This window comes from Vulpes lagopus, chromosome 19 (assembly GCF_018345385.1).
Source record: "Vulpes lagopus strain Blue_001 chromosome 19, ASM1834538v1, whole genome shotgun sequence".
NCBI lineage: Eukaryota > Metazoa > Chordata > Mammalia > Carnivora > Canidae > Vulpes > Vulpes lagopus.
Genome location: NC_054842.1, coordinates 12,368,358 through 12,381,298, shown reverse-complemented (window position 1 = coordinate 12,381,298; position 12,941 = coordinate 12,368,358). Strand labels below are relative to the sequence as shown.

The 12,941-nt window shown below is 53.1% G+C and overlaps 1 protein-coding gene across 6 annotated transcripts in view; it reads right to left on the bottom strand.

Moving 5' to 3' along the window:
• Positions 1 to 883: 883 nt before the first annotated feature.
• The window catches only part of GASK1A (golgi associated kinase 1A), a 56,691-nt gene continuing 44,633 nt past the window's right edge, over positions 884 to 12,941 (bottom strand). For 2 of the 6 annotated variants that reach the window (XM_041734609.1, XM_041734607.1), the window contains exons 3-5: positions 9,544 to 9,666; positions 7,666 to 7,769; positions 884 to 7,055 (exon numbers count right to left, since the gene is read on the bottom strand). In XM_041734609.1, the coding sequence (XP_041590543.1) occupies positions 6,845 to 7,055; positions 7,666 to 7,769; positions 9,544 to 9,666 (438 nt within the window). In that variant the 3' untranslated portion in view covers positions 884 to 6,844. Of the gene's footprint in view, positions 7,056 to 7,665; positions 9,053 to 9,543; positions 9,667 to 12,941 lie in introns of all 6 variants that reach the window. The other 4 variants (XR_005984643.1, XR_005984645.1, XR_005984646.1 and 1 more) reach the window with 4 other exon arrangements.

Genomic DNA, 12,941 nt, shown 5'->3' with positions numbered 1-12,941 from the left:
TCTGCCTGTGGCCAAATCGCCTTTTACAAATTTATAATCTTGTGAAACTAGTCCCGGTTGGTTGGTTGGTTTTTTTCCTCCTAACAGTGTAACATGAACACTACCACGCCATTGAAGGTTACTCTTTGAAAACAAGATTCTTGTTGGCTGTAGAACATTCCACTGTCTGAACTCACAAACTGATACTCTGTCCTCGGGCCACACACAGCATTTGCTAAGTGGCAGGAGCCTGGATCCATGCCCGGCAGCCCAGCCCTGAGGGAGCTCTGACAGCGCAGAGTAGTTCTTCTCTTGCTGCTGCTTTTTGTTGCTATCATGTTTCTTTTGATGTTTAGTTAATTTATGGTGAAGTGCATAGGTCTTCAGTATAGAGTTCCTTGAGTGTCACTCATACCTACTTCTTTGTACCCCACACCCTTGCAAGATGTAGATTATTTCCATCGTCCCCATATTTGCAGTTTTTTAAACTTTGGAAATTTAGCAGGCAGGAATTGTTTCTTTGTTATGTAGGAGTTCTAAGAGCTCATTTAACATTAAGAGTGTTAACATTTTGTTGATACTGTTTGTTTTCAATCTGTGTCCTAACACAGCCCACCGAAGAATCAGGGGGAAGATAAGGGCAGGGGAGCCTGGGAACTGGGAGCTGGGGTACCCAGGCAGCTCCTCCGACAGAAGCCCATCACAATAACCGGTGGCTCCCTCTGCACCCCATGAGTCAGCTCCGAGGGCACCTCACTGGCTGGAGGAGGGTGGCAGCACGCCGGTGTGAGGCCTGGAAAGGGACCACATGTGGACACCCCAGCCCAAAGCAAACACCTCAGAGGTGATCCTCAGCCATCCCTGTGTGGTCAGCCTTTTTCTAGGGTCTGCTAAAGTCTAGCAAACAAAATACAAAACACTCAATCTTGAATTTGATATAACAAATATTTGGCAATATCGTGGAATATTTGGCAACACCACCTTTTTCCAACTAATAGAAAATGTGAGGTGAGGAAGGTTTGTTGTATTTAATTTATTTATTTATGATAGTCACAGAGAGAGAGAGAGAGAGAGAGAGAGAGAGAGAGAGAGGCAGAGACACAGGCTCCATGCACCAGGAACCCGATGCGGGATTTGATCCCGGATCTCCAGGATCGTGCCCTGGGCCAAAGGCAGGCGCTAAAACGCTGTGCCACCCAGGGATCCCTGGAAGGTTTGTTGTATAACCTCGAGGTTAATAATCCCCCTCCCCCCATTCTCCCATTTTCCAAGTGGCAATGCAGAGGCGCAGTTGGAGGAATGCCTCACGCGGGCCTCAGCTACAATAAGAAGTAGGAACAATACCAAATGCCGGAAAAGATGCAGGGAAACTGGATCTGTCATATGCATTGCTGGTAAGAATGTAAAATGGTAGCCTGGGAATAGTCTGGCAAGTTTCTTAAGAAACTAAACATATTACCATGAAATTGTCTTTTCACACAAAAATGTACGTGAATGTTCATTGCAGCTTTCATCGTATTAGTCAAAAACTGGAAATGACCCAGATGTCCTTCAGGGGGTGACTTGTAAACAAACTGTGGTCCCTGTGTACCATGCGATACTAAAGAATAAAAAGGGACAGTAATCAAAAAGGCACAGACTGTTGATTAAAGCAACACTTTGGCTGGATCTCAGGGGTGTTGCGATGAGTGAAGAAAGCCAATCTCGAAAGTTTATATGCTGTGTGATTCCCTTTAGATACCGTTCTCCAAATGACAAAAATTATAGAGGGAGACCAGATATGTGGCTGCCAGGGATGAGGGTGGGAGCAAGGGAAGGGGTGGGTGTGGCTGCATTGGGGTAGCAGAGGGAGGTCTTCGAGGCGCTGGGACAGTTCTGTATCTTGGTCATCGTGGTGGTTATTGAATCTACGTGTGCTAAAATGATGCAGAACCACGCATGCACAGTATACCGAGCTCAAGGTCATGGTTTTGGTGCTATAATCACGGGTGATGTCACCACTGGGGGAAACTGGATGAAGGCTACACAGGACCTCCCAGTACTGTCTTTGCAGCTACTGTGAATTCATAATTATGCCAAAACGGAAAGGCAAAAAAACCCTTGGGAGGATGAGAGGTGTGGGCTCCGGGCTGGGCCTTGAGGAGCAGTTCTGAGAACTGCCCAGCCTTGGAGGCTTCAGGAGCCAGAAGCTGAGCTGGCGTCCAAGGCTCAGGATGCCATGGTCTCTGACACAGCTGCTGCCACCATCACAGCCACCTCAGCCATCCCAGAGCTGGTGCAAGAAGACGTCCTCCGCCTCACCCCTTCCAGCCATCCCATGAGTGCCCCCCCCGGTGGTGGGATCTCCCCCGGGGGGGGGGCTGTATAAGGGCACTTGAGGCTTGCTGCCTGGGCAGTGCAAGGGAGCCTCCCTAGGGAGGGTGGGCAGAGGTCGGAAGATCCCATCCCCATCCCACATCCGTCGTGTCACCCACCAGGACTAGATGTGACTTCGTGTGGCTACAGAGCTGCCAAGGGTGCAGGGCAGAGAAGCAATGCATCCAGTCCTTCCGGGCAGGGAAGATTTCGGGGTGCCTGGGGGTCCTCCCACCCCGTGTGTGAGTGCGTGTGTTTTAAATGAAGGCTGCAGTCGCTAGAACAAGGCACAAGGCACTCAGATGTGCAAGGAGCAGTTGCTGCTGGACCTGCCTTCATGTAGTAGCCTCCCCGGTCATGCTCAGTGTCCCTCACCCGGACACATGGAGGGACGGCCCTTCATTCCTTGATGTTTTGCAGGGTCTGGGTGCAAATGATCCTCTGGTAAATGATGCTGGGGAGACACACACACAAGAAACTTCATAAAAATTCATATTCTCAGGGCTCCTGGGTGGCTTAGTGGTTGAGTGTCTGCCTTTGGCTTAGGTCGTGATCCCTGGGTCCTGGGATCAAGTCTCATGGGGAGCCTGCTTCTCCCTCTGCCTATGTCTCTGCCTCTCTCTGTCTCTCATCAATTAAAAAAGAAAAAATCCACATTCTCACCCCCATCAGCTTTAAGTGACTTCACTTATCTTGTCTCCTGTGGCTCTACTGTGCGTGAGGTGCCCTGGACCTGTACTTCCCTCCACCACCTGCACTAAGAACCCTCCAGAAGGCACCCACCCTGCCTCTGCTGCCCTCCAGGGTAGGGTGGACGCTCCCCAGAAATCACGTATGAGCTAAGTCCTACAGTGGAGCTGTAGACACCAATGCAGGGAGCATCCTCAGGGCGCCCCTCTCATGTGCCGCCTTCCCCACTGGTTCATCTTGGAGGCTGCCCCCTCCCCCCGCACCCCTGCAATCAAAGCCCTGCACCTCCGTGTGTGTCTCCTTGCTGGGTGCTGCCTCTGCCCCCCTGAGGCCTCCCGGGGTGGACCTGCCGTCCAGCATGCCCTAGCCCATTGCCAGCACTGACTTGCGACCCTCCCTTTGTACCCCCCCCAAGCTATTTTCCTGCAGAACGTGAACTCAGCCCTGCTGTTGGGTGAGCTGTGTGGAACCCGGCCTTCTACTTAGAGATGCCTCCCGCTCTGGTCCACTTCCTTGGAGGCTTAGTGACTCTTCTCTCTTCGGTTGGACAACACCAGGGGTTGAGGAGGTCATCCCACCTCTTGAGCCAAAGGCCCCTATACCCAAATGCCCTTCCAGATCCCACTCCCAAACAGGCATCCCCTAAGCAGTGCTAAGCAGAACCCGAGGTGAGCCAGGAGAGGCCCGGGGAGAGGAGGGCCAGGGAAGCCAAGAGGAGGGCGTGAGGGGCGGAAGAGGAAGACACCCTTGGAGCCATGTAAGAAACCCGTCCTCCTCCTGCCCCCTGAGCCTCCTCCCCACTGAAGGGGCCTGGGGCAGTGGAGGGGCAGGTGTGAAGAGAAGAAAGGCCAGTGTCCGTGGAGAGGCAGCTCTTGACTTCAGGGGGCCACGAATGGGGAGTGCAAGGTGCGTCTCAGGGGTTCACTTATCTGAAGGCCCTGGCCAAGGGGAAACTGTCTCTCAGTGTCTGCAGAGGTTCCACCTCCCACATCTTGTGCCGACCCCCACACACTGAGGTAGAGTTCTCTGACTCCCTCCTGCCCCCGTGCTGCCCTCTCATTTCCCATATCCCTGGTTACAGGGACCTTGCTCACCAACAGGATGCCCGGACACACGCTCTGGTGGCCAGACGGTATAGGTAAAACGACCTATCTCCAAATGCCTGATACATGTGGCCACACAGTGCGCCACACACACTGATTCCTTCCAGATTCTCTATTCTGTGTGGAAAATCTGCTCAGTAAAATTTACCAAACGAGTGAATGAATGAAGGGAAGGAAGGAAGGATGTTACAGTGGTGGGGGCAGGGGCTCTGGAGTTAAATGGGCCTGGGTTCAAATCCCAGCCTCATCGGTTGTGACCAGTGACCTTGGGTCAACCTCCCTGAGCCTCAGTTTCCTGTTCTGTCAAATGGGAGCAGTAATGCCACCTCCTGGAGTTATTTCGAAGGTCTGCAATGAGGAACACGGTAAAGCTCTTGGCACAGTTTGGGCCTTTGTCTGTATTCACTTCATGCCAGGTGGTGCTCCCCAGGTTCAGGGGCAGACTCTGGCGCCTCCACCTGTGTGGGCTCGGGCAACACACCCCTTCACCAGCTGAGCTGCTTTATCTGCAGAGGATCACGTAGCTGGGACTGTCTTAAGGCATTCATGAAATCACTTGTATAAAGCCCTTAGCGCCATGCCTGGTTTGTAATAAATTAGTTCTCACAGGCCTAGACTCCCATAACCAAACCCTGGAGGCCAGAGGTCATTCTGAATTCTGAATTTTTCAGATATAGAAATGTAATATGGTAGTTATACCATGAATTGTGCAACACTCTCAGCAGGATCTGAGGTTACACTCAATAACTGAACACACTGATATTCAGTACCAAAACCCATGTCCCACTCTGAATATTCATACATCTCACTGCAGGAATATCAGTGTGTTCAGTTATTGGGTGTAACCTCAAATCCTGCTGAGGCTTCTGATTTTCAGAGCTTGGAGCTTGCTGGGATTGCATCTAGAGAGCTGTGAACCTCCGTTCCTAACATTAGCCACTCCCCTTTGGAAACACCATCATTTTCCTTGGAACAGCTCTTTTGGGATGAAGTACAAAGAAACGGTCGGGCCTGGGGTGAGGTCAGTCAGGCAGCATGGTGGCTGGTGATTTTGATGGCCTTACCAGACCCTGCGGCACGCAGGTGAGCAGACCCCTGCACTGCAGACCCCTCATGGCTCTTGCCTTCGAAGCTTCTTAAGGTTGATGGGAGGGTCCTAATCCATCTCCCCCAGCTGTCAGCTTCACTCGGCACATCCTTCTCATTCCAGGGGCAATGGCTGGGGGAGGAGAGGGCAAGCAGCACAGAATGTGGCTGAGGGTGTTCTTTGAAAAGGATAGAAAGTGGAGAAAGTTTCGAGTTCACAGGCAAGACACAGTTGAGAGACTGAGCAGACTTAACAGGCCAAGAGCAATGGGTAGAGAGCCAGGTGCCTGTGTCTGCTTGCCAGGGTCCAAGTGTGCTGCTCTCTTCCAGGGAATCGGCACTGCCTGGTCATCAGCTCTGAATCCATAGGGTCTAGAGGAGGAAAAGCTATTGGAGTGATGACTGGGGAGGGCAGTGGGCGCACCTTTTCGTCATGGGCCTGGGCTCAAAACATGCTAGCACAACTGTTGCCTGGGTTTGAATTTGGGCCCTTCCACCTACGAGCTGGGTACCTTTGAACAACTTAACCCCTCTGTGCCTCATCTCTACAGTGGAGATGCTAATAATCCCACCTACCCATCAGGTTGTGGTGAGGGGAAATGCTGTGATCCATGTAAACCACTGTCAACAGTGCCTGGCACACAGTCGTCACTCAGTAAATGTTACTTGTTATTATGGTGGGTGCTCAATAAACATTTGTCATTTGCTAACCATAAAGTGGCCAAGGCCAGATCTGAACCCAGAGCTCCTTCGTTCAAGTCCAGTCCTCTGAAAATCAAAGAGAAAAAGTCTTCAGGGTACATATATTTAGAAAGACCTTCTGAGGCAGAAGGTAGGGAGTGCAGGGATACCTGCTGAGGAGTAGTGCAGTGAGAGGCCTGTGCCCCCGAGCCGGAGCGCTCTGGGCTGAGAGGCAGCCCAGGAGAGTGGGCTCAATCCTGGAGTCCTGAGGACTTGGGAAGAGCTGGGTTTGGAGCCTCTCTCCACCCCCTACAGCCCCAGAGGAGGAAGATGCCAGTGCCGAGGGCAGCGCTGGAGACAGTGCTGAGTGGGCTGAGCAGAGCGCATGGCCTGTCCTCCTGTGCCATGGCTGGTTGACATGCACTGGACAGGCTGGGCGGGGCCACACACTGTTTATGCATCCACCGTTCTGTGCGGAGCAGACCTGTTCACGTCAAGACACAGAAGTGCTTGCTGGAAGCTTGGGGCCTTGACTCCTGACAAGACTCTGGCTTGGTATCTTCAGAGGGAAACTTCACACATATACTCTACACAACACATCTACTCTACATATGCATGTGGGATGCACAAGTTCACAGTATCTGGAGCAGTTCATATTCATTCTTGAATATATTTATTGGTGCAAGGGAGTGAATAGCCAGAGCTGAAAAGGCAGAAAAGATTGTGGTAAGGTTGAAAACCCAATACCCACAACCACCTTCACCATCCCACGCAGGTGGGACACCTGGGACATCCATGGTATCCTCTGGTTTCTTCTGGCTTTCCCCGCTTGTCTTCAGGTTGGAGGAACCCAGAGAATGTAGCCACCAGGATGAATGCTCATCCAGTCAGGTTGTGTTGGGAGGCACCCCGCCAGCAGGGCGAGAGCCTTGCCTGGGCAGTGGAGGAGTTCAGGAGGCCTCATCCTTGAACAGTGTCAGGTTGTGCTTCCGAATGTGCTCCAGCAGCACCTGTCCTCGCCGCTCCAGGGTCTGCAGAGCCTGCTTCAGTCCCTGCCTCCCGCCTTGACTTTCCCAGAACACGGGGTCCATCGACAGGGACTTGAGCAGCATGTTGTGTAGACACCCTGATGCAAGAACCTGCACGACAGACTCAGGAAACCTGGAGGAAGGGCCCCCGAGCCCCATAACAGAAAGGAAAAGCAAGTTATCTCAGAAAATTTCCAGGACAGGTGAAGCCAGATGGCCAGAAATAGCACAGCTGGCAAACCCTGGCAAAGTCGTCCTGCAGAGTGCTCGGGGCGTGCCTGCTGACTCGTTGTCAGAGAGCCCTTCCACCTACTCTGCTGGGAAAGCAGGCAGCGACTAGAGCTTTTGGCTGGGTCCCGGCCCACAGAGAAGCTGGAGGAGTCAACTCTGCTTAGGAGGAGCCCTAAGAAGGCTGAGCTGCCTGCCATGAGTGAGCAGGGAAGGTAGGCTCCCCAGGCCGGCTCCTCCTCAGGGCCAGGGGAAGGGCTAGCTTTCCCAGACCCTAGCAGGCTGCCAGCGCTCTGCAGTGCCAGGAGGCCCTCTGGATACTGCGGGTGCCTGCTGGCTGTGTCCCCTCAGCGAAATTTCCCAGGGCTCCCCATCCCCTTCTGAGGCTCAGATCCAGCAGCTTTTGTCTAATAGACTGTGGACTGCTCAGAAGCCATGATTAAAGGCCCCATGGTCTATGGCAGAGCCATCAGGCCTCAGTCTCCGAACCCTCATCCAACCCCACTGACCCTCACCCATTGAGGCCCTCCAGCAGCCGGAAGTTCAGCTTGTCCTCAGGATGCTGAAGGTTGCCGGCATTATCGATGTAGACCAGGTGGGATGGATCACTGCTCCGGACCTCAGGGAAGAAGATGAACAGGGACAGAGGTGGGTTAGTGGCTTGGGAGGCCCAGAGCTGACAGTCCCACAATCCACCCCACTACCTGCCCAGATGTTCCCCATGTGAGCTGTAATCTTTATGGCAGTGCTGTGCTCAGTGCTTCCAGGCACCATCTCAGTGAATCCTTCCAGCAACCTCGGAAGGGAGCCATTAGGATCAGCTTCCTTTTACAGAATCAGGGGCATAAAGAACTCAAGTAATTTGCACACAGTCACACAGCTATTAAGTAGCTGGTTAGTTCCGACCTGGACCAGTACTGCCAAGCCATGTCCTATGAAACTGCAGAGCAGAGGGCTCATTCCTGTTCTGGGGGCTGACGGGGTGATGAGCACAGGGGAGAACCGGCAGGCGCAGAGGGAACCTACCCATCCGGTCATGGCCTCAGGACTTACGCAGGCACGTCTGCTCACATGCACGCTCACCCATTCTGTGCCGCTGGCGCCTGTGCCCCACACATGGCCCAGTGTCACCAAGAATGCACGATGCCTTCTAGCCTCAGGCAGCACACTCTATCCCCACGGGAGAGTTTTGTGACTCCTAAACCCTTTCAACACTAGAACCAGCAAAAGAGAATACCTTAGCCTTTTTAAAAATACGGTGTGGCTGGGAATGAGAGGCCATGTCTTCTGCTCCCTACGCCCACCCCGTGCACCCCATTCCTGTATTCTCCGGGATTCCATGATATCTTCCCGTAATTCCCTCCATCACCTGAGAGGCTTATCTTGGGCACTTCTGCCTCCAGGACCCTAGCTTTCCCTCTGTCTCTTCTCCCCCTCGCCCCTTGCCCCTCTGTACACTTCGGGGATCATCTATCTCTTGAAGCCTAAGGACTCCGTCCTCAGAGAACTGCTGTCCTAAGGGATCTGTGACGTGGCTGCCCCCGGGGTAAATGACAGCTGTAAGTGCGGTCTCCCCCCCGCAGGGAACTGCCTTTTACCAGGGAAGAGGAGAGCGGGCTCTGAGGACAGGAGCCGCTTCACGAGGCAGCCCCGGCCTCTGGGCTGGTGTCGCCTGCCTGAAGCTCAGCCCGGGGCACCATGATGACAGCCACCCGCTCCACAAGCGATGGGCCAGGGCAAGGCATCGAGGACATTGGACTCACCAGGAGGAGAGGACAGAGTAGCCCTCCTTGGGCAGGAGACATGGCTGCTCTGCCTGCCAGCCCCTGTCTCTGATGGCCTCGGCACATCGCTTCCCACCCCGCTTGTCTTCACGTTGTGGGATGCACAAGTCTACAGTACCTGCAGCAGTTCATAGAACATTCCTGAATATATTTATTCAGAGCCCACTCAGGCTCTACTTTTAACGGGAGGCAGCAGAGCATTCCTCAGATCTGCACCAGCCTGTTAGCCATCAGGTCCCAGGATAGGGCCCTGTCACTGCCACTGACCAGCCCTGTGGCCTTGGAAACTCCCTTCCCCGTCCCAGGCCCCAGTTCCCACACTTGCTGGCAGGGTGGGGGCTGATGCCAAGACCCACAGCTCACACACCTGCTTCCAGGAGCCCTAGGGGTTCCCTGTAGTCTCTCAAGGGGACAGTGGAGTTGTCCCGCCTCAATCACATTTGCAAAGCCCCACTTGGGGCTTCCTAGAAACATTATTCAGACAGAGGCTCCCACTGCTAATAAGAACAGAGTTGGGAACCCCCAGTGTCATGTGATCTCTGCCACCCAGAAGCAGCATCTTCCAAAGGAGACAGGAAGACCCGAGTCTGGGTGACAGGGGGAACCTACCAGGATGTGGACCAGCCGCAGCTCACCCGGGTTCCGGCATTTCTCTCGGAGCCTCTCTTCCACGCAGGGGTCTGACGGCTCAGGCTCGAAACCACAGCAGTAGCGATCTAGGCGGTCGTGCACCTAGGAGGACACCCAGCCTGTGACGGGTGCAGCACGGGGCCTGCCTCCCCCAGGCCCAGCCCTAGGCGGCCTGGCCCCTGGGGCCCCACACTGGGGGCAATCCTCAGTGGCTGTGCGGGCTGGTTGGCCGGCTGCTGGCGTCTGGCCAGTGAGGGAGCTTCTGCCCTGCTCCCCAGCCAGCTTGCTCTGCACCCCAGAGCTGTTGGCTCACATGCCTCAGGCCAGCATGGATTTCCACCAGTACCCACTACTTCCTCTATGGAGCTGCCCCAAACTCTGGCCTGAGGCCACTGGGCCTCCCCATGCTGACCATCTGTCAACCGGGGGAAATCCACATAGGACTCCACTTTTTCTTTAACCAGCAAATGCTACAGCAGAGACTCCTCCCTTCTTTGGAAGTAAAAATGCTTTAATGACCGTCTAGACAGCTCCTGAGTGGACAGCTCTTCCGCCCTGCAGCTCAGCCTAAATCAAAGTCAGGGAGGGAGGAGGGCCTTCCCCTTACAGGCTCATTTTACACGGGATGCCTCAAGTGGGAATTCTCAAGCATGATGTGGGGTCAATTCTGAGGAGCTCTGCCTCCCACCCCCTACAAACACACATATGGATGACATACGTGACATACTAGAGTGTCACAGAATCATCATAATATATCCCACTCACCTGCTTCCAGGAGCTTTCTTCAGAAGGAAGGAGTTGTAGCCTGCAAGTCAGGAATTAAGATAGAAACACGGACCCACCCCAGGCCTGACCTACACGAGGAAGTCATCTGCCATGTGCATCAAAAGCAAAGACGTCCAGCACGGAGAGGCCTACAAACAGAAGTGGGAGAGTCCTCTTGGGGAGAGGGAGGGTTTTGCTGTAGGGAAAAGACAGAAAGGGATAGGTCCAAGGGGGATGTGGGGGGGGGGAAAGGTTGGGCTGTGCTAGGAGGTGGATGAGAGAGGGGGTGAGGTTGGGGGCAGCTGGGAGTGCCCATCACTTATAGGGTGGGTGCACTTACAGGGAGGAGGTGTGCCCTTCTCACAGGAAGGAAATTTGGTTTGATACAGTACCTTGATGAGTGCTAATGACAGAAGGTGAGATCTCCAGAGGTCTGGGTGTGGGAGGACTCGCTTTGCTTGGGACAAGAGGAAAAATCCATTTGTTGCTGTGGGAGGGGGAGGAGAGAGGGGAGAGGAGGAGAGAGTGAAGCAGGGAGCAGCAGGAGGCTGAGGGTGTGGGTGTGGCCTCCATGACCCCCTCTATGCTCCAGTGAAGTTACCACCCTTGTGAAATACTTGCTGGCTTCAGGGGAATAGGCTGAGCTTTGAGTTCAGGTTTGGTGAGGGACAAATCAAGGCATGTGAAATAGGAGTCTGCTGCCTGGGATTTGCCCAAATCCTAGGAAGGTTTCCAGATCCACCTGGGTGTGGTGGGGCCCAGGGTTTAAGTCATCTTAAATCCCCAGGTGGTGTCAGGGTCACATGGGAGGGAGGGCTCAGGCACCCCTGCACTCTACCAATGGGGATGATGAGTCACACAGGTGCTAACTCTCAGTGCAAAGGTCAGTGTCTGAAAGAGCCTTGTGTGTGGAAGACCCAGAATGGAGACCCAGGTCCCACCTTTGCAGAATGGCCTGCAAATAGTTTGATGTAGGAAGCCTGGGAACACCACTGGAGAGGTAGGTGCCAGCCTGTGAATCTAGGAATCAGCTCCAGGTAACATACTCTGGTTGGGCCAACTGTCCAGACCATGGGGACAGAGTGGATAGAGGCAGGGTGGAGGAGAGTGAGAGTTAGGGAGGGGGAAGCAGGAAGCCAAATGGCACCAAGCTGGTGATGAACCCCACAGAAAGAAAAGGTCTGTTTCCTAAGTCCTCAGGAACCTTCTGTGATTCTGCTCCACCACATGGTTCAGCTCTGGCCGGAGCTGGGGCACTTCCCTCCCCCACGGTGGTGATGATGCAGAGCAGCCACAGGCTTGCTGCAAATGCAGCGGTCTTATTAATCTGATAAAGCAATGACAGTGTCTCTCCCTCAGAGATGATGATGATGTGGTATAATCAGAGATATATTTGGTCTCTGTCCCCGATCTTGGTGCAAAGCTCCTAAAACCTTTGCATTTTCCAGTGATTCATAATGAGCCTCTTTGACCACATCTGTGTTTATGCTGATGAGATGACTCAGGGGAGCCCCAGATAACTTCAGAATGGGGGCTGGTCACCAGAAAGGCAAGTGGAGAGAGGATAGGAACTTCCCTCCAGGAAGGGTAGGAGAGCTGGAGATTGGATTATAAAAACAAGAACAATGAGATTTGGAGCACTTCTGGGCTGGTCAACACATCCATGTGTCAGGAGGGTGGCGCATCCCAGCTCCAGAGGCAGATAACCTTCTGTGCTTGGGACCCTTCTGGACCTTACCTGATATACCTGTTCACCAGGATGTTCCTTTGTATCCTTCATAACAAACCTATGCATGCAACTATTTTCCTAAGCTCTGTCAGCCATTCTAGCAAATGATCCAACCTGAGGAGAAGTCATGAGAACCTTTCACTTATAGCCAGTTGGTCAGAAGTGTAAGTAGCACAGGACTTTTGACTGGTTTCTGAAGTAGGACAGTCTTGTAGGACTGAGCCCCTTAACTTGTGGGATCTGACACTGGCTCTCTCTCTTTCTCTCTCTCTCTCTCTTTTTTCCACTCTCTTCTTGTGGGTATGCCTAGTTTCTGGAGTTCAGACATCTCTGTGTGACGGCACCCACCTGCTGGGTTCTCCTTGGCCGGGTAAATGCCAGGGCAGTTCTGGCAAGCAGAAACATGGTAACTGCTCTGGATTTCACATTATGCCTGACACACAGCCAGCTAAGCCCTCCTTCCTCCTGCCAAACTCTTCCCGACCCCATCTCTGGGCCATTCTGCACAGATTTCAATTTGCAGCAGCCTCCTTATTTCCAGAGAAAGCCACAAGGAATATTGGCCCATACAATATTCCTGGCTTCTCAAACTCTATACCCATTTGAATGTTTAACAGGAAGGGTCTGGCCAGGCCCAGTTGCCAGTTTGATTATTTTGCCACTCATACTGTCTGGTTATTTTTTTTCCACTAAAGAGAAATTCAGTTTCAACAGCAGCAGGCGAGCAGCCAAACAAGACCAAGATTAGGTTTCATTCCCAGATGCCTTCAGGATTTGATTCTTTTTCCCCTTTTCGGAAAAATGAGGAGTTACCAAGAAAAAAAATGACAGACCTTTGCAGTTTTGGTTTTCTGACCAACCCAGCAATGTTGCACGATCCTTA